Source organism: Macaca thibetana, chromosome 5, assembly GCF_024542745.1.
Source record: "Macaca thibetana thibetana isolate TM-01 chromosome 5, ASM2454274v1, whole genome shotgun sequence".
NCBI lineage: Eukaryota > Metazoa > Chordata > Mammalia > Primates > Cercopithecidae > Macaca > Macaca thibetana.
The window spans coordinates 101,585,001-101,606,823 of NC_065582.1; the positions used below are offsets into that span (position 1 = coordinate 101,585,001).

Genomic DNA, 21,823 nt, shown 5'->3' on the forward strand with positions numbered 1-21,823 from the left:
CTTTTCCATTGCTGGAACCATCAGTAAATACTGTCAGAGCATTTTCTAAAGGTTCATGTCTGGTAATTTTAGGTAAAATCCAAGTAGTCAATTTTAAAAACTGGAAGATTTTTGGTTTTGGGTAATGATTATCAATAATTCCCACAAAATCAACAAGACCAATCTGCCATGCACCAGAACTGATAAAGGCTTGTCTAACTTGTTCCTTGGTTAAAGGAACAACTATTTTGTCTGGGTCATTTCCACACAATTTTATTATTCATAATCTTGCCTGACCAATTAATGTAGCTATTTGATCCAAGTACAACGTAAAAGTCTTAATTGTACTCTGAGGAAGGAACGACCACTCCACAAGATCAGTATTTTGAACAATGATGCCTGTTGGAGAATGTGCAGTAGCAAAAATCAAAAGTTGGAGTGGGGCTAAGGGATCTATTCTACTTATTTGCACTGACTGAATTTTTTCTTCCACTAATTTAATTTCTTTTGTTGCTTCTGGGGTTAATATTCTTTTACTGTTTAAGTCTGGGTCTCCTCTTAGGATAGAGAACAAATTTGACATGGCAATAAGTAGGAATGCCTAGAGTTGGCCGAATCCAATTAATATCGCCTAGCAATTTCTGAAAGTCATTTAGTGTTTTTAATGTGTCTTATTTCTATTTTTTGTGGCTTAAATTTTCTAATTTCTATCTGCATCCCTAAATAATGAAAAGGAGTAGAGGTCTGAATCTTATCAGATGCTCTTGTCAGTCCAGCGTTGGCAACCTCTGCTTGCAGAAATGTGTAACAGTCAATTCATTTGTCTCTTGTTTGTGCAGCACATAAAATAGCATCAATATAGTAAATGATGTAACAATCGGAACATTTGTCTCTAACTGATTGAAGAACTTGACCTACGAAAGTTTGACAAATAGTTGGACTATTAAGCATTCCCCGAGGTAACACTTTCCACTGAAACCTGGTGGCTGGTTCTTTATTATTTACGGCTGGTATAGTAAAAGCAAATTTTTCACAATCCTGCTCTGCCAGAGGAATGGTAAAAAAGCAGTCCTTCAGATCAATTAGAATTAAAGGCCAGTCTTTTGGAATCGTGGCTGGGGAGGGCAATCCGGGTTGAAGAGGCCCCATGGGTTGAATTACAGCATTTATGGCTCTTAAGTTGGTTAACATACGCCATCTGCCTGATTTTTTCTGAATTACAAATACAGGAGAATTCCAGGGCGAAAATGATGCCTCAGTGTGTCGCTTTTCTGACTGTTCCTTTGCTAACAAATGTAAAGCCTCCAATTTTTGTTTCGGTAGCGGCCACTGATTTACCCATACTTGTTTTTCTGTTTTCCAGGTTAATGGAATGGGTTTAGGAGGCTCTACAGTGGCCACCCCTAAAAAGGATACCCTATTCCTTTTCTTTCTTGATTTTCCTCAGTCCCAATTGGGACTTTAATGGCATTTTCATTTTTCCCCAATCCCTTTCCTGGTATATATCCCATCTTAGTCATGATTTTTTGACTCGTGGGGCTGTATAATGGAGCTGGCATAATGATTTCTGCACCTCATTGTTGTAATAAATCTCGACCCCACAGATTAACAGGAATAGAAGTAATCACTGGCTGAACAGTACTTTCTTGATTACCTGGCCCTAAACAATGTAAAATCATAGTACTTTGATACACTTCTGAAGCTGTGCCTACGCCAACAAGTCTTGTAACAGCCTTTTGTTTAGGCCAATTTTTTCGCCACTGATTTAAAGCAATGACAGAGATATCTGCTCTAGTGTCTACCAACCCTTCAAACTGTTTTCCTTGAGTAATGGCCTTACTCAAGGCCAAGACAGGTCTGCTCTCAGAGACTTGCCTTTCCTGCCGGATCAGTGCTTCCAAACCCTCCTGTTCTTTTTACTTCACTGTTTCCAATTCTAACATAAGGTAGGAGTAATAATTGAGCAATCCTGTCTCCTGGACTGGCATTCCAAGGAATTGAGGAACTAATAACCAATTGAATTTCGCCTTTATAGTCTGAATCAGCCACACCAGTATGAATTTGAACTCCCTTTAGATTTAAACTTGATCTTCCTAAGATTAGTCCTACAGTCCCCTCAGGCAATGGGCCGTATACCCCTGTGGGGATTTTCTGTGGGGGCTCCACTGGAAGCAGAGAGACTGCTTGTATGGTGCATAAATCTACTGCTGCACTGCCGCTTGTGGCAGGGGATAACTGCTGTATTGTGATAACTGGCTTATTCCCTGAGACACTTGTGACAGTGGGGGTTGTTGTTCCTGAAAACCCTGAGGAACAAAGGGCTGAATTGGGAATTCCCCAGTTTGTTGCGGGGCCTGAGGCTGGCCCCTCCTCTCGTTTCCGACAGTGGTTGCCCATTTTTATCAAATTTAGAATGACATTGATGACCCCAATGTTTTCCCTTTTTACATCTTGGACATAGGCCAGGTGGCTCTTTATCTGTTGTTGTAGTAGCTTGAGTAGTTACATTTTGTTTATCTGAGACTAGGCAATTCTTTTTTAAATGACCGATTTGACCATAGTTATAACATTTTCCCCCAAATGTTCTAACTTGTCCTCCTAAAGCAACTCCTGTGATTGCTTGAGCCATAGCATAGCTTTATGCATAGCTCCTGCAATTCCATCATAGGCTTTAAGGTACTCTGAGAGTACATCTGATCCTGCCGGGACGCTTCCTTTTAATGGCTTAATGGCTGATTGGCGTTTTCATATGTCATTAACTCCACTATGACCTTATGGGCATTCTCATCGGTAATTGACTTTTGAGCAGCATCTTGAAGCCTTGCTACAAAATCAGGATAGGGCTCTTTAGAGCCTTGTCTTACTGTATTGAACAAGGGGCAGGCGGTTCCTGGGTCTTGGATTTTCTCCCAGGCCCTAAGGCAGATAGCCCTAATTTGCTCAATGGCCTCATTTGGCATTATTACTTGTTGACTAGCAGTGCTCCAATTTTGACCTGTTCCCAATAGTTGATCTACGTCTATGTTAATTGGAGGATTGGCAGTCCTATGTCTTCGGACCTGTTCTTGTGCCCCATCAGTCCACCGAGTCTTAAATTGTAAAAATTGAGAGGGTGAGAGTGATGACTTTGCCAGAATCTCCCAATCATAAGGAATGAGTCTGTGTCCATGAGCAATGGAATCTAATAATGTTCTCACATAAGGAGAGTTGGGTCCATACCGTTTTACTCCCTCTTTCATTTCTTTTAGCATTTTTATAGAAAAGGACTCATATCTGGCTTCAGCTACGGGAGGCTCTCCCTCTTGGGCCCCTACTCCAGATGGTCTTGTTTCTAATATTACTGGGAATTGCCATGCTTCAATATCTCCTTGTTTTCTTGCCTCATCAATAATTTTATGTAGTGCACTACCCTGTCCACTAGGCGGTGCTGTAGGATTAAGTCTCATGGTGGGCGGTTGAGGCTATAGCCCCCTGCCCTGTGGCGCTGGAAGCATTCCTGGCTGTCCGTACGGATTTTCTGGGGACAGCCGATACTGAAGTTCGGCTGGCGGCCAGTATTGATAGGCTACTGGTGGCCGGGTCTTATTTTCTACCGGCTGATATAGTGGACATTGTATTTGGATTGGCATTGCCATGACAGAGACTCTATCTTTTTCTATTTGATCTTCTTTTGGTGTTTGTACTTGTTTAACGTGCATTTGAGGTTATAAAGTTACAGGCATCTAAGCTGCTGTAAGAGGAGTTGGCCATTGTGGTTTAGACTCTGATGGCTCTGTTAATTCTGGACCTTTTTCTTCTAATTTTAACGTTTCAGGATATATCACCTCCTGTAATTGATTATCGTCAACATTTTGCATTGACCAAGCCATTACCGGCTCTGCTACACATTTACAATGTGAACTTTCTGTTCCTTTCCGGGATTCTATCCCTGCCTCTTTTTGACAATCTACTGCACAGCTTTCAGGGACATAAGAAACTGAAACGCTATCTTCTTCTGTTTGAAACGGTTCTAAAGCTACTTTAATAATGACCCAATCATTCCATACTGTAAGTGGGATGATTTTACCTTCCCTGCTTGCTTGCTTTAATTCTTTGCCAATTTTTTCCCAGTCTTTTAGATCTCAAGTTCCCTGTTCTGGAAACCATGGGCAAAATTGTTCCATTGTTTGAAATAGTGTAATTAGATTTTTGGTAGAGACTTTAACTCCCCCTCTTTTTAAGAGAATTTTAATAAAGCTGCAGTAAGAGGTGTATTTACTTTTGGTTTGCCCCATTGTTACCCTAGGTTCTTCTGAGTGCACAAGCTTACCTCAAGGCTGACTGTAGACATACTCAGGAGTCTCTTGTCGACTTTTCCTCAATGACCACTCTTGAGCGTACCTTCACCCTAGAGAAAAGCACCCACGTTGGGCACCAGATGAAGGGGTGGCCTGCCCCTCCACACCTGTGGGCGTTTCTCATTAGGTGGAAGGAGAGACTTGAGAAAAGAAATGAGGCACAGAGGCAAAGTATAGAGAAAGAAAAAGCGGGCCCAGGGGACCGTCGCTCAGCATACAGAGGACCTGCACTGGCAACAGTCTCTGAGTTCCCTCAGTATTTATTGCTCATTATCTTTAACATCTTAGAAAAGGGAAGTGGCGGCCGGGCGCAGTGACTCAAGCCTGTAATCCCAGCACTTTGGGAGGCCGAGACGGGCGGATCACAAGGTCAGGAGATCAAGACCATCCTGGCTAACACGGTGAAACCCCATCTCTACTAAAAAAAATACAAAAAACTTGCCGGGTGAGGTGGCGGACACCTGTAGTCCCAGCTACTCGGGAGGCTGAGGCAAGAGAATGGCGTGAACCCAGGAGGCGGAGCTTGCAGTGAGCTGAGATCCGGCCACTGCACAAAAAAAAAAGGAAGTGGCAGGATAATAGGATCATCGTAGGGAGAAGGTCAGCAGAAAGACATATGAATGAAGAGCTCTGTGACGTGAATAAGTTTAAGGAAAAGTGCTGTGCCTTGATGTGCATATGCAGACATCTCCATAAACCTTTTTAGTGCATAAAAAGCAGCATTGTCTCTAGCACGTCCCACCTTCAGCCCTAAGGCGGTTTTCTCCTTTCTCAGTAAATAGAACATACAATCGAGTTTTACACTGAGATGTTCCATTGCCCAGGGACGGGCAAGAGACAGATGCTTTTCTCTATCTCAACTGCCAAGAGACGTTCTTTCCTCTTATACTAGTCCTCCTCGGCACAGACCCTTCATGGGTGTCAGGCTGGGGGATGATCAGGTCTTTCCCTTCCCACAAGGCCATATTTCAGACTATCACATGGGGAGAAACCTTGAACAATACCTAGCTTTCCTAGGCAGAGGTCCCTGGGACCTTCCCCCGTGCATGTGTCCCTGGGTACTTGAGATTAAGAGAATGGTGATGACTTTAACCAGCAAGCTGCCTTCAGGCACTTGTTTAACAAAGCACACCCTGCACAGCCCCAAATCCATTAAACCTTGAGTCACCACAGCACATGTCTCTTGCAAGGTCAGGGTTAGGGGTAGGGTTACAGATTAACAGCATCTCAAATACAGAACAAAATGGAGTCTTTTGTGTCTACTTCTTTCTATATAGACCCAGTAGCAGTCTGATCTTTCTTTCTTTTCCCCACATAGAATAGGAATTATAATATTACCTTCGTAAGGTTATTGTCAGACTTCAATGGAATGACCTATGTAGAAAGTTTAGCAGTTTGTGGTACACGATAAGCACTAAGTGAATGATTGTTATTATCAATGGTAAAGTAGCTGCTATTTCTGAGCACCTTTACTAGGCTAGACACTACAAATCAGTTATGTTATGGTGTCTGTGCCATACTAAAGCTGTTTGTTAACACCAAACTAAAGCTGAAGCCTTGGTGAAGTATTTTGTTTCTGAAGACTGCCTCTGATTTCAGTTTAGGACCCGCTCTGGAACCTGAGGAAGTGGTAAACAGGCTGATGAATGGGATTCTGACTGAGCAGAAAATGATTTTTATTCCATCTTCTGTAGCTTTTTTAACAATATTGGAAAGGTAAGTGACAGTTAAGTTTTTCAGCCTTAGAAATGAAAAAAGGTAAAATAAAAATTATCTATTACATTTTTTGCTGACATTTAAAATCAGGCAGTTGATAAAGTACAGTTAAATGGAATTGACTTAATAAAAATAGCAGGCTGAATAAAGATGTCATCAGTTTTTTTAAACCACGTGTGTTAATCATTGAGGCAAGACTGATACAGCTCCTGGGTGAATGAACTGGAATTTCCACACATTTTTACTTTTTGTAAAGAAAGAAATTTGTGTATTTCTGTAAGTCTTGTCTTATAAATGAATGACTCTGAAGAAGGATAGTTTTTCAGCATCTTTACATAATGGAATCATAGAACAATGATTAAAGGAGACCAGATTTAGGTTTTACGTGTTTATTTAAAGATGCGACAGATAATCATTGAGCTTTTGTTTTGTGCAAAATCAGACTGACGTATATGAATTGCTTTTTTTTTTTAAATAATATTAGAAATTCTTGAGCCTTGCTTCTTCCAATGTGGTTCTTGGACTAGCAGCATCAGTATTACCTGGAACTTTGTTAGAAATATAGACTCTCCTCATCTCTTGAATCAGAATTTGCATTTCAATAAGTTCTCCTAGACGATTTGTATGCCTATTAAAATTTGAGCAGCACTTCTTTGGAGCAGTAACTCTCAACTTGGGTGCACACTGGAATTCACCTGGGAGGTTTAAGAAATGCCAGTGCCTGAGACCAATTCCCCTAAATTCTGATTGACTTGGTTTAGAGTGTGGCCTGGGCTTTGAGAGATAAAACAACTTTCTAGGTGATTCAGTTATTCAGCCAAGATTGGAAACCACTGGTTTCACTGGTTTCATCATAACACACTGCTTCATTCCTCATCTGGGAAAACTGTGTGGCAGTGAGGCTGGCCACATAAGGAGGGGAAAGGAGAGAGGTGCCTTAGGACAGCTGGGAGAAAAAGCCTCTTGCTGCCTGTCCTAGACTGGGCTTCTCCAAGTCAGTGGGATATCATAAGTACTTGGGAAGTGATCACTGAGTGCATACTTATGTAACGTGACAAGTATAGTGCCAGAAACATCATAGGTTTTAACCTGTTTACTCACCAAAGAGATCCTTGAGCTTTACTACCTAAACCTCCAAGGCATGTTCATCATAGTTTTTAGCAGAAAGGGCGAGAAAGCTTAACATATGTCACGCTTTTCATCTCTTGAGTTTTTTGCTCTTCGCATCAGTAATTCTCAATTAGAGGCTCTGGACCACTGTCTGTGGCAGCTGTCTATTAAAATACAGATTTCTGGTCCAACTCAAACATCCATGTTAAAATCTTAACACAGCGCTTTAGAATATAACCCTGTGAAAGAAGGCATTTTGCCTATTTTTCATCACTGTATGCTTTGCATTTTGAAGAGTGCCTGACACCAAAATGTTTGTTGATTGAATAAATTAATTCTAGTTTCTAGACCTTTAAACATAAAGACTCAAAGTTTGTGCTCTGGAGTTGAATGAAGCTCTGGAGTTGAATGTGTTTGTGTGACTTGCTTGCAACATGAACATGGATGAGTTATTTTTAACTTATCTGAAGTTCAGTTTCTTTATCTGTAACATAGAGAAAACAATTGGACTGTATAGGGCTGAGATGAATAAATAAAATAATGCTCTTAAAGTACTCAGGGCTGGGTGCGGTGGCTCACGTCTATAATCCCAGCACTTTGAGAGGCTGAGGCAGGAGGAACGCTTGAGGTCAGGAGTTCAAGACAAGCCTGGGAAACATAATAAGACCTTGTCTCTACTAGAAATCAAAAACATTAGCCAGGCATGTTGGAACACACTTGTAGTACCAGCTACTTGGGAGGCTGAAGTGGGAGAATTGCCTGAGCCCAGGAAGTCGAGGCTGCAGTGAACGATGATCATGCCACTGCACTCCCTCTTGAGTAACAGAGCAAGCCAAGACCCTATCTCAAAAAAATAAAATAAAAAGTACTCAGAACACTGTAAGTACTCAATAAATGTTATATGCCACTGTTATTATAACTACTATTATTATTATCATTGCCCTAATTCTTGTTACGAGGTCACATTGGTGTCATATTTCCAAACCCTTTTTTCATGCCATCTAGGCAGATTTCTGTATATTATTATGTTGATTTATATATTCTGTTTTATTTTCTCCCAGACCCACTGGAATGTGACAAGTCCCTAAATGTTCTAAGTGTAGTGTCTGGAGAAAAAAGATGAGACCTGCTAGTGTCTGTCACCGTTTAAGACATTTTATTTTTTTTGGAGGGGGTGGGGGATGGAGTCTCACTCTGTTGCCCAGGCTGTAGTGCAGTGGCTCGATCTCGGCTCACTGCAGCCTCCTCCTCTCAGGTTCAAGCAATTATCCTGCCTTAGTCTCCTGAGTAGCTGGGACTACAGGTACCTGCCACCATGCCTGGCTAATTTTTGTATTTTTAGTAGAGACGGGGTTTCACCATGTTAGCCAGGATGATCTCGATCTCCTGACCTGGTGATCCACCCGCCTCGGCCTCCCAAAGTGCTAGGATTACAGGCATGACCCACCGCACCCGGCCAAGACGTTTTATTTAATATAGTAACACATTGATTCCACAAAAGAACACTGAGGGATAAGTGTTAATTTTTCCATTTACACGTGAGGAATTTAAACTAAAAGGTTAAATAAGTGGTTCAGCATTATGCTCAAAACCAAATGCATTGTCTGCATTTTTATTTAGCAGTTCTACTTCCCCAGTCTCTTAGTGGAACATTTTAATAATATTCTGCATTATAAAGTATAAAATTAGTTCCTATTCTCATTTCCTTTTTAATGTTGGGTTTCTTTTTGTAAAGTCTTTAGTATCTCAACTATTCAGTTCGTATACCTCCTCTCTTAGATCTTTTGTTTCAAAAACTGACTACTTCAGGTTATTCTACTCTAAAGAAGGCTAAGCCTTCTTTTCCATTTGAAAACGAAATAGATTTAATGAGAAAGAATATATAGTAGTGACTCAGATTTAAGGTGCTTAATCTTATTTAAGATGAACACGATGATACATGATAACTTTAAAGTATTTCTAAAGAGGGTATTCTACAAATGCACTTAATATTAATTTTCTAATTATTTTCATATATTTTTCTTTTAGGATCCTTCCGGAGCGCTTCCTGGCAGTTTTAAAAAGAAAAATCAATATTAAGTTTGATGCAGTTATTGGATATAAAATGAAAGCGCAATAAGTGCCTAGTTTTCTGAAAACTGATTTACCAAGTTTAGGTTGATTCATCTAATAGTGTCAGAATTTTAATGTTTGAACTTTTGTTTTTTCTAATTATCCCCATTTCTCCAATATCACCTTTGAGGCTTTGGCAGTCTTCATTTACTACCACTTGTTCTTTAGCTAAAAGCTGATTACATATGATATAAACCGAGAAATACCTTTAGAGGTGACTTTAAGGAAAATGAAGAAAAAGAACCAAAACGACTTTATTAAAATAATTTCTAAGACTATTTGTGGCTCACCTGAAGGCTTTGCAAAATTTCTACCATAACTGTTTATTTAATATATATTTTTATTTTTGATTGCACTTAAATTTTGTGGGATTTGTGTTTCTTTTTCTGTTCTACATAAAATCAGAAACTTCAAGCTCTCTAAATATAATGAAGGACTATATCTAGTGGCATTTCACAATGAATATCATGAGCTCTCAATGGGTAAGTTTCATCCTACCCATTACCACTCTGTTTCCTGAGAGATACCTCACATTCCAATGCCAGACATTTCTGCACAGGGAAGCTAGAGGTGGATACACATGTTGCAAGTATAAAAGCATCATTGGGATTTAAGGAGAATTGAGAGAATGTATCCACAAATGGCAGCAATAATAAATGGATCACACTTAAACTTTTTGTGTTTTCGTATTTTTGTTCCTAAACAGAACATAACTTAACCTTCAAATTAAAGGAAAACAAATTGTGTAATCTTTTTTAAAAAACTGGAAATTTCTTGGATGTGAGGCTCACTGAGATGGGACTATAAGATCAGATCTATAAATTTTAAAATTTAGTAGGTTAGGTTTCTTCTACTAAAGAAAAATATTTTCAAGACTATATCAAACACGTCTGGGTACAGTGGCTCACGCCTGCGTCCCAGCACTTTGAGAGGTCGAGGTGGGTGGATCACGAGGTCAGGAGTTTGAGACCAGCCTGGCCAACATGGTGAAACCCCATCTCTACTAAAAATACAAAAATTAGCTGGGTGTAGGCCAGGCGCGGTGGCTCACGCCTATAGTCCCAGCACTTTGAGAGGCCGAGGTGGGCAGATCACGGGGTCAGGAAATTGAGACCATCCTGGCCAACATGGTGAAACCCCGTTTCTACTGAAAATCCACAAACATTAGCTGGGTGTGGTGATGGGCGCTTGTAGTCCCAGCTACTCAGGAGGCTGAGGCAGGAGAATCGCTTGAACCCAGGAGGTGGACGTTGCAGTGAGCCGAAATGGTGCCATTGCACTCCAGCCTGGAGACAGAGGGAGACTCAGTCTCAAAAAAATAAAAAATAATAAAAAATTAAATAAATAAATAAATAAATTAGCTGGGCGTGGTGGCAGGTGCTTGTAATCCCAGCTACTCAGGAGGTTGCGCCAGGAGAATCATTTGAATCCGGAGGCGGAGGTTGCAGTGAGCCAAGATTGTGCCACTGCACTCCAGTCTGGGCAACAGAGCAAGACTCCATCTCAAAAAAAAAAAAAAAAAAAAAAAAAAAAAAAAAAAAAAAAGGCTACGTCAAACACATAACACATGAAGAACTTTAATCCTTTTATCAGAAAGTTCATATTTAGAAAAAACATAAGGCAGAATCCTTTAACATCCTGTTAAGTGTAGCAAATGAGCTACATTAGGTTCAGAAAATTTTTGGAGAGAGATTTTGATCCAGATTTTAAGCAGAAACTAATATTTATTCAACATATGTCAGTTACTGTCCTAAACACTTAACTTACATCAATTAGCCCATTCAACAAGTTAAGTAATATCATCAGTGTCATCAGAAATTATAAGGGTCATATGGTAATATGTTTAAGGAAGCTTATGTTATGGATTCTGTAACAAAAAAGATAATTTCTCAGAAAGCAGGATTTCTATGTAAATTTCTCCCTCTTTCCCATCAATTACCTTCTAACTCAGAGAATCAAAATACCATTGCTGTTGGACTACAGTTTGCATTTAGTTTGTGTAAATACATATGGGTCAAAAATTCTTGTTTCCCAAACATTATATTTGAATAATATAACTTAGATTCCTCTCCATACATCAGCTATACTCTACTAGCACTCTAGGGTTGAATATCCACAGAATTTCTAGATTAAAACACCTATCCTGGTAACAGAAATGACACTAGAAAGTGGAGAGCCTGTTACACTCAGCTTCTAACTCACTTTGAAATAGATTTAATTGTTTATTCTTCTGTTTAAATTATACTTGTTCCAGACTGCTAGCCACCCGCCAGTGAAGTAGACTAGGAAAAAGCCTTTAGCAAACTTTAGTAAGATAATCGAGGCCCAAATATAGTGACAGCTTTTCCTGATAAACATTTTGGCTCCTAAAACACTTGTCATAAATAAACATTTGGATGTACTTTAGCATTAACCATTATGAGAAATAAGCATTACTTCTTTCAACGTTATGAGGGCAAATGGTAGTGTGCCCCATTTATTGAATGTTAACCATGGGTCAGGCACAGTTTGCCACTTAGTCCCTCAGCAGTCCTGTGCAGAAGGCATTGTTAGAAGGCACTGAACTAGCTATGAAGACAGCAGTAGTAGCAGAAATCCAGAAGAACCTTGGAGTCTATAGCCCTTACTCTAGAGGAAAGATGAATGACTATAGTATCATGGGGATTTTGAATTTTGTTCTCTACATTAAAAAAAAAAAAAAAAAAAAGTAGAAGAAGCAGCTTGCTCTAACTCACCAACATTAGGCAATTAGCCCTGTGTCTCAAAGTCTGAAAACTTGTCAATGTTATTTGAATGAAGTTTATCCTAACTCTGATTTCACTTCTCAGCAGTTTGGTGGGAAAATTCATCTTGGTCATCAATCGAGCTAATTCTGAGAGACATACTAAAATCAAAGAGCTTTAGGTTGTCTTCAGGTAAATGGGGAATGATTTCTCATTGTCAACGAGTATGATATTCCATGGTCCTGAACCAGGGGATTCATTGATAGCTGGAACTACAGGTGCACAACACCATGCCTGGCTAATTTTTTGTTATTGTTGAGGTGAGGTCTCACCATCTTGCCCAGACTAGTCTTTTATTTATTTATTTTTATTTTTATTTATTTATTTTTTGAGATGGAGTCTTACTCTGTCACCAGGCTGGAGTGCAGTGGTGCAATCTCAGCTCACTGCAACCTCCACCTCTCAGGCTGACGAGATTCTCCTGTCTCAGCCTCCTGAGTGGCAGGGACTACAGGTGTGCGCCACCACGCCCAGCTAATTTTATATTTTTAGTAGAGACAGGGTTTCACCATGTTGGCCAGGATGGTCCCTATCCCTTGACCTCATGATCTGCCTGCTCCACCTCCCAAAGTGCTGGGATTACAGGCGTGAGCCACTGCGCCCCACCCAGGCGGGTCTTGAACTCCTAGGTTCAGGTGATCCTCTTGCCTCATCCTCCCAAAGTGCTGAAATTACAGGTGTGAGCCACCATGCCTAGCCTAATCTTTTTCTTTATTTTTGTTGGACTAAGTAACCATCCCCAAGACACATAATCATCCAATTCTCAAAGGTCAAAATAAAAGACTTTCAAGGCAGCTAGAGAGAAGGGGCAGGTCACCTACAAAGGGAATCTCATCAGGCTAACAGTGGACCTTTCAACAGAAAACCTACAAGCCAGAAGATATTGGGGCCTATATTCAGCACTCTTAAAGAAAAGAAATTCCAATGAATAATTTTATACCCAGCCAAACCAAGCTTCATAAGTGAAGGAGAATTAAGAACTTTTTCAGACAAGCAAACGCTAAGGGAATTTATTACCACCAGGCCTACCTTATAAGAGGTCCTGAAGAGAGTGCTAAATGTGGAAAAGATAGACCATTACCATCCACTACAAAATCACACTTAGGTACACAGACCATTGACACTACTAAGCAACTGCACAAGCAAGTCCACAAAATAACCAGTTAACAACAAAATGAGAGGATTAAATCCACACATATCAATATTAAACTTGAATGTAAATGGGCTAAATGCCCCAGTTAAAAGGCATGGAGTGGGAATTTGGATAAAGAAGCAAAACTCAATGACACAGTGTCTTCAAGAGACCTTTCCCACCTGCAATGACATCCATAGACTCAAAGTAAAGGGATGGAGAAAAATCTACCAAGCAAATAGAAAACAAACAAACAAAAAAAATCAGGGGTTGCTCTTCTAATTTCAGACAAAACACTTTAAACAAACGAAGACCAAAAAAGACAAAGAAGAGCATTACGTAATGGGAATAAGAAGACCTAACTATCCTAAATATGCTCTCAACACAGGAGCACATGCAGATTCATTAAACAAGTTATTAGAGACCTATGAAGAGACTTAAATAACCACAAAATAATAGTGGGAGACAATAACACCCAACTGACAATATTAGACACATCATTAAGGCAGAAAACTAACAAAAGATTTTTCAGGACCTGAGCTCAACACTAACTATACGGGCCTAAGAGACACCTAGAGAACTCTCCACCCACGAACAACAGAATATACATTCTTCTCATTTGCCCATGGCACATACTCTAAAATCAGCCACATAATTGGACATAAAACAATCCTCAGCAAATTAAAAAAAAAAAAAACCTGAAATCTTACCAAGCATATTCTTGAACCACAGCACAATTAGTATAGAAATCAATACTAAGAAAATTGTTCAAATCCATATCATTACATGAAAATTGAACAAACTGCTCCTGACTGACTTTTTGGTAAACAATCAAATTAAAGCAGAAATCAAGAAATACTTTGAAACTAATGAGAACAAAGATACAAAATAACAGAATCTCTGGGACACAGCTAAAGCAATGTTAAGAGGGAGGCTTATGGTGCAAAATGCCCAATCAAAAAGTTAGAAAGATCTCAAATTAACAACCGAACATCACATGTAGAGAAACTAGGGAAATGAGGGCAAACCAATCCCAAAGCTAGCAGAATGAAAGAAATAACCAAATTCAGAGCTGAAATGAAGGAAATTGAGATGCAAAAAAACCATACAAAAGATCAGCGAATCCAAGAATTGGTTCTTTGAAAGAATAAATGAGATAGATAGACCACATAGCCAGACTAATGAAAAAAGAGAAGATCCAAATAAACACAATCAGCAATGACAAAGGGTAACCACTAACCCCACAGAAATACAAAACTCCCTCAGAGACTACTGTAAATACTCCTATGCACACAAGTTGGAAAACCTAGAAGAAATGGATAAATTCCTGAAAATACAACCTCCCAAGATTGAACCAGGAAGAAATTGAATCCCTGACCAGACCAATAAGGAGTTGCAAATTTTAATCAGTAATAAAAACCCAACAAGAAGAAAAAGCACAGGACCAGACAGAATCACAGCCACATTCTGCCAGATGTATTAAGAGCTGGTACCATTCCTACTGAAACTATTCCAAAAAGTTGAGGAGGAGGGACTCCTCCCTAACTCACTCAATGAGGCCAGCATCATCCTGATACCAAAACCTGGCAGAGACACCACAAAAATGAAAACTTCAGGCCAATATCCTTGATGAATATAGATGTAAAAATTCTCAACAAAATACCAGCAAAATGAACTCAGCAGCACATCAAAAACCTAATCCACCACAATCAAGTAGGCTTTATCCCTGGGATACAAGGTTGGTTCAACATACGCAAATCAATAAATATGATTCATCACGTAAACAGAACTAAAAACAAAAACCACATGATAATCTCAATAAATGCAGAAAAGGTTTTCAATAAAATTCAACATCTCTTCATGTTAAAAACTCTCAACACACTAGGCATTGAAGGAACATACTTCAAAATAATAGAGCCATCTATGAAAAACCCGCAACCAATACAATACTGAATGGGCAAAAGCTGGAAGCATTCCCCTCGAAAACTGGTACAAAATAAGGATGCCTTCTCTCACAACTATTCTACACAGTACTGGAAATCCTAGCCAGAGCAACCAGGCAAGAGAAAGAAATGAAAGGTGTCCATATAGGAAAAGAGGAAGTCAAACTCTGCCTGTTTGCAGGTGAGATACAATTATATATCTAGGAAAATCCCATAATCTCTGCCCAAAAGCTCCTTGATCTGTGATATGGTTAGGCTTTGCGTCCCCACCCAATGTCATCTTGAATTGTAATCTCCATGTGTCAAGGGAAAGACCAGGTGGAAGTAATTGAATGACGGAGTCAGTTTCTCCCATGCTGTTATGATAGTGAGTTCTCACGAGATCTAATGGTTTTATCAGGGGTACTTCCCCCTTCGCTGCGCACTTGTCCTTCCTGTTGCCTTGTGAAAAAGGTGCCTTTCTCCCACTTTGCCTTCTACCATGATTGTGAGTTTCCCCAGGCCTCTCCAGCCATGATGAACTGTGAGTCAACTAAACCTTATTTTCTTTATAAATTGCTCAGTCTTGGGTGGTTCTTTATAGCAGTATGAAAACAACACTGCCCAAAGCAATTTATACACTTAATGCTACTCCTATCAAACTACCAATGACATTCTTCACAAAATTAGATTAAAAAACTATTTTAAAATTCATATGGAGGGCAGGCATGGTAACTCACACCTGTTATCCTAGCACTTTGGGAGGCCAAAGCAGGCGAATCACAAGGTCAGGAGTTCAAGACAAGCCTGGTCAACATGGTGAAACCCTGCCAGGTGTGGTGGCGAGCACCTGTAATCCCAGCTACTCGAGAAACTGAGGCAGGAGAATCGCTTGATCCCAGGTGGCAGAGTACAGTGAGCCAAGATCAAGTCACTGCACTTCAGCCTGAGCAACAGAGGGAGACTCCATCTCAAAAAAACAAAACAAAACAAAACAAAACAAAAAAACAAAACCATGGATGGAGCTGGAGGCCATTAGCCTAAGCAAACTAACACAGGAACAGAAAACCAAATACCATATGTTCTCACTTATACATAGGAGCTAAACATCAAGTACATATAGACACAAAGAAGGGAACAGACACAGGAGCCTACTTGAGGACAGAGGTGGTAGGAGGGTGAGGATCGAAAAACTATCATTGGGTATTATGCTTATTACCTGGGTGACAAAATAATCTGTACACTAAACCCCCATGTCATGCAATTTGCCTATATAACAAACCTGCACGTGTACTCTTGAACCTAAAAATAAAAGTTAAAAAAGATATATGAGATCATGTCATGCTTCAGGCTCAGAATCCTCCATTAATTTCTCATCTGAAACTTAAAGCTAACGTCCTTACCGTGACTTTACAAGGCCATATGTAATCTAGCGTTTTGTCCCTACAATTACCCACTACCTTACTACCTGTATAAATCAGGCTTCTCCAGAGAAGCGTAGGAGATTGTGTATGCACACATTTATATATATGCACAGCACACACACACACACACACGGACAGAGAGTACGTCAAGAAATTCTGAAGTACAGATGTACTTCAAGAAATTGAGGAGTTGGCTTAAATGATTGTGGGAGGCTAGCAGGTCTGAGATCTGTAGGGTAGCCTAGAAAGCTGTAAACTCTTAGGTGGGAACTGAGGGTGCAATGTTGAAGCAGAACCTCTTTTTACTCAGGGAAACCTCAGTTTTTCTTTCACAACCTTCCAACTAATTGGTTAAGTTGGGATTATAATTCTTTATAATCCACATTATAAAGAATAATTTCCTTTAGTTAAATACTATTGAATATAGTTAACCTCATCTACAATACCTTCACAACAACACCTAGATTAGTGTTTGATTGGATAACTGGGGACTATAGCCTAGTCATGTAGACCCGTAAAACTAACTGTCGCACTAGCCTCACCCTCATTCAATTTTCTCCAGCTACACAGGTCCCCTTGATGCTCCTCAACCCACCAGGCATGTTTCTATTTCAAGGCCTTAGTGTATTACTGTTCACTCTCTCTAGATGCTCTTCCTCCAGATATCTACATAGCTAGCTCCTTCTTTCTTTTAAGTCTTTTTGCTTAGTTCTTTCTTTTGAGGTCTTCTTACTCTATAGGTAAAACTGCAACCCTACCCCACACAGCCACACCCTACAAGATTCCATTTCTCCCTCTATTCTCTATTTTTTTCCTTAGCATGTATCACTGTGGCGCATTCTATATATTTTGTTTATTTATCTTCTTTATTGTCTACATTGACCCTAGAGTGTTCGTTTCCCAAGGGAACAGTTTTGTTTTAATCTATTTTGTTCACTGGTATTACCCAAACACCTGGAATAGTCTCTGAAACAAACCAAGTGTTTTCTATATATTTAATAAATAAATGCCTATGTATCGTATTATTCTGTTTCCTTAATGTCTCGTTTGCCACCACCCTCATTCAGGCCACTGTGACTTCTGGGCTAGAGGATGGCAATGATGATGATGATGATTTTGAGACAGGGTCTCACTCTTAGGCCCAGGCCTAGAGTGCAGTGGCACAATCTCGGCTGACTGCCACCTCCACTTTCTAAGCTCAAGTGATCCTCCCGCCTCAGCCTCCTAAGTAGCTGGGACTATAGGCATGTGCCAGCATGCCCCGCTACTTTTTGTAATTTTTGTAGAGATGGGGGTCTCACTATGTTGCCCAGGCTGGTCTTGAGCTCCTGAGCTCAAACGATCCACCCACCTCGGCCTTTCAAATTGCTGAGATTATAGGTGTGAGCCACTGCATCCAGCCTGGTCTAGATTAATGAAATGCTTCCTAACTGGTCTCCCTCCATCTATTCTTGTCCTCCCTTCAATGCATTCTCCAAACTGCAGCATTCCTGGGGTGTGCATCTGATGGTATCGGTTCCCTGCTCAATACCTTTCACTAGCCCTTACTGATCCTATGCTCTGAGTGACTGAGCCTTCGCTAAGTTCTCTAACTTCTCTCTACCCGACACCCTGCTTCCAAGACAGAACTTCTTTTTTATTTTTGTTGTTTTTTGTTTTTCTTTTTTTGAGACAGGGTCACTCTGTCAGATTAGAGTGCAGTGGCACAATCTCAGCTCACTGCAACCTCCGACTCCCAGATTCAAGTGATTTTTGTGCCTCAGCTTCCTTAGTAGCTGGGACTACAGGCGCACGTCACCATGCCTGGCTAATTTTTATATTTTAGTAGAGACGGGGTTCCACCACGTTGCCTAGGCTGGTCTTGAACTCCTGGCCTTAAGTGATCCACCTACCTCAGCCTCCCAAAGTGCTGGGATTACAGGCCTGAGCCACCGTGCCCAGCCAGAACTTCTTATTCCTTGACCTCACCTCCTAGTGTTGGTATACATGGTTTTCTATATATGGAACACTCTTATCTCCTTCATCACCCGTCTTACTCCCCTCATCCTCAGGGCCCCATTTATAGCTCACCTCCCACTTCCATCCTCAGAGCTGGGTAATTTGCCCTTCCTGTGAACTCCTGTTGCTCCTTATATGCAGCTGTCATAACACTTTGCATCAGGCAGAGAGTACAAGAGGTAAAAGGACAAGAGATTTCTGTCTTCTTAAGGAAATGGGAAGCCCGAAAACCGAGGTAATCACTGTAGACTAATTTGGCTGTAAAATATGGAAGACAGGATGATCTTGTTGAATATTTTTATAATGGGAGAGATCTGAAAATATCTGAAAACAAAAGAGACAACTTTTTGGCAGGAAGAGTTTGGAATAAACAGAGGAAGAAGAATGAGGAGAACAAGAAAAGAAAGATTGAGAACCAGACTATAGAGACTGGGACTCTCTCTTTGGTACTACAAGGAGGATTGGTATGGAGTGATGAAGCAAGAGGTTTTATAAACCAAAACATGCCAACGCTCTGCATGAAATATGAGTTTGGGGTTTGCGTATTTGGATAGGGGTTTTAGACCCTCAAGGAGAGGTTTATATGTCTTTTAAGAATACCTAATACTGCATTATCAGTTTGGCAGTACATGTGAATAGAACCCTTGACAATGAACTAATGAACCCCACCAAGAAGGAAAATAAAAGAGTATGTATTTGAAGAAATTATATCCCCAAACCTCTACTTATCAGATTACTACAGTTAGCCTAAACAAACAGTAGATTAATGTGCATAATTTCCATAACTTCCTCACTTTATGATCTTCAGAGAAATGATGGCTTAGTGTTGACCCTTTGTACAAAGATAATTATTCTTACCTGAATAAAGATAATTACATTTCTAAAACTGGTAGGCAGATGGCTCTCAAAAGGGACATTAATGAAAGAAAAACAAAAAGCAGACAAAAATTTAGAAAATGTCTTATTTTAATAAGATTCTAAATGCTATGGATGATTTTAACTTAGTTGAGAAAATTTTACTGAAAGCATCTCATCCTAAAATGTGAGTGAAAGACAAATTAATGATAAATTTAAGATGCCTTCATTCTTATCAGTGGGAAACTGACCTAAAATGCGATCAAAGCAAATTAAACATTTTTATTTGTTATGAAAATCTGTTGAAATGAAGCCAATGATGTCATAAAGACATACAAACAAAAAGTCTCTAAAACTTAGGGAAAAAAATCAAGGGGGGGCCAGGCGCAGTGGCTCACGCCTGTAATCCCAACACTTTGGGAGGCCGAGGTGGGTGAATCACTTGAGGTCAGGATTTTGAGACCAGCCTGGCCAACATGGCGAAACCCCATCTCTACTAAAAATACAAAAATTAGCTGAGCATGGCGGCAGGTGCCTGTAATCCCAGCTACTCAGGAGGCTGAGGCAGGAGACTCACTTGAACCCGGGAGGCGGAGGTTGCAATGAGCTGAGATTGTGCCACTGCACTCCAGTCTGATGACAGAGCAAGAATCTGTCTCAAAAACAAACAAAACAAAACAACAACAACAACGACAACAAAATCAAGGGACAAAGTGTATGTTTCTAGCATTGTTGGGACAAATATGAACCCTGTAATTGAGGAACATGAACATTCTGTCCCATAGAAAACAAGCAAAAAAAAAAAAAAAAAAAAAAAGCTCACTATGTCTCACATGAAATAAAATTTCTCAGCAACCAAACTATTTGAGAACAATGTTAAGAAGTGTTGTTCACTGTCTCAAAGATTCTTAATTCTTGCATAACACAAATCTCCCAGTGGGTAAAATAATCTAGATTCCACTGTAAATTTTAAAACCGCCTTTCAAAACTGCATCAGTACTGTATTGATTTAGATAGCATTAGTCCCCCTGGTCTGGCCCCCTCTGAGCAAGCTGGATATTCAAATTATAGGCATTCAATCTGAAAACAGATGCCTGCACTGCAACCCAGCGTGAAGTCTGATCTAAAGCACCTATGTTAATATTTAATAGCTCCATATACATGTCACAGCAAACCTGCATGCAGAAAGATATAACCAAGTACTATTTTTTTTTTTTTTTTGCCATAAATGTATCCAAGGTTCAAACTTAAAGAACCAATCACATTGTCTCCAATATAATATAAGTATAGGCCAGGTCTCAACCTTAGTTGAGGCTACTCACATTCGGGCTAAATAATTCTTGGTTTCAATGCACAGGGCTTTCCTATGAATTGTAAAGTGTTCAGCAGCTTCCCTGGCCTCTACGCATTAGATAGATGACAGTGGAATGCCTGAATTGTGGCAACAAACAATGTCTCCAGACATGCCAAAATGTACCCTGTGGAACAAAAGTAACCCCTAATTGAGAACCACCGATCTAAGTTAAAAGTTGAGGCTCCAGAATCAGGCTTCCTGGGTTTAAATCCTCACTCCACCTCTTAAAAAACAAGCATAAAGTTGTTACTTTACGCTTATAAATAAGTTACCTAACTTGCCTGTACATCAGTTTCCCCATCTGTACAATGCAGATTTTAATAGCACCTACCTCAGATGTATCTTGTGAAGATTAAACAAGTTGATATGTAAAGCCCTTAAATCAGTCCATGGTATATAGTGATTAACACATTTGAATTCTTACTATAATTATTATTTGATTTATATAACCATTCACTACTTGCAAAACTATTTCATAAACATATTATCTTATTTGATCCTTAGAGCCACTTTGTGTGTTGGCGTATGAGAGAAGGTTGAGGTTGTTATGCGTTCTGAAGGTCTATGTTGGGTAATGTATACTTTTTAAAAAAAATATCTATTTTCCAGTTAAGGAAAATGTAGCATGGAGAAAATAAACAGGATTGCTGGAAATCACACACACGTAACACACAATTTACATTTTAACTACTTTTTAATGTACAGATCAGTAGCAGCAGGCACATTCACATTGTTGTACAACCACCACCACCATGTTCCTGTGGAGCTTTCCTCATTGCAACTGAAACTCCATACACATTAAACAATAACTCCATACACATTAAACAATAACTCCCCATTCCTTTTCTCCTCATCCCCTAGTAATCACCTTACTGCTTTCTGTCTCTCTCTGTGCATTTGACTACTCTAAGTACCTCATATAAATGGAGTCATACAATATTTATACTTTCGCATCTGGCTTATTTCACTTAGCATAATGTCTTTAAGGTTCATCTATCTAGTAATATGTGTCAGAATTTCCTTCCTTTCTAAGGCTGAGTAATATTCCATTGTATGTATATATCATATTTTATCTGTTTATCTGTTGATGAATACTGAGGT

The 21,823-nt window shown here is 39.7% G+C and overlaps 2 protein-coding genes across 4 annotated transcripts in view; one reads left to right on the top strand and one right to left on the bottom strand.

The window, feature by feature from the left end:
- The window catches only part of HSD17B11 (hydroxysteroid 17-beta dehydrogenase 11), a 69,642-nt gene extending 59,716 nt beyond the window's left edge, over positions 1-9,926 (top strand). For both annotated transcript variants that reach the window (XM_050790494.1, XM_050790495.1), the window contains 2 exons: positions 5,916-6,032; positions 9,171-9,926. In XM_050790494.1, coding sequence (XP_050646451.1) covers positions 5,916-6,032; positions 9,171-9,261 — 208 coding nt within the window. In that variant the 3' untranslated portion in view covers positions 9,262-9,926. The remainder of the gene's footprint in view (positions 1-5,915; positions 6,033-9,170) is intronic.
- SPP1 (secreted phosphoprotein 1) overlaps positions 1-21,823 on the bottom strand; it is an 899,378-nt gene that overhangs the window by 622,343 nt on the left and 255,212 nt on the right. The gene's annotated exons all lie outside the window — the stretch shown is intronic.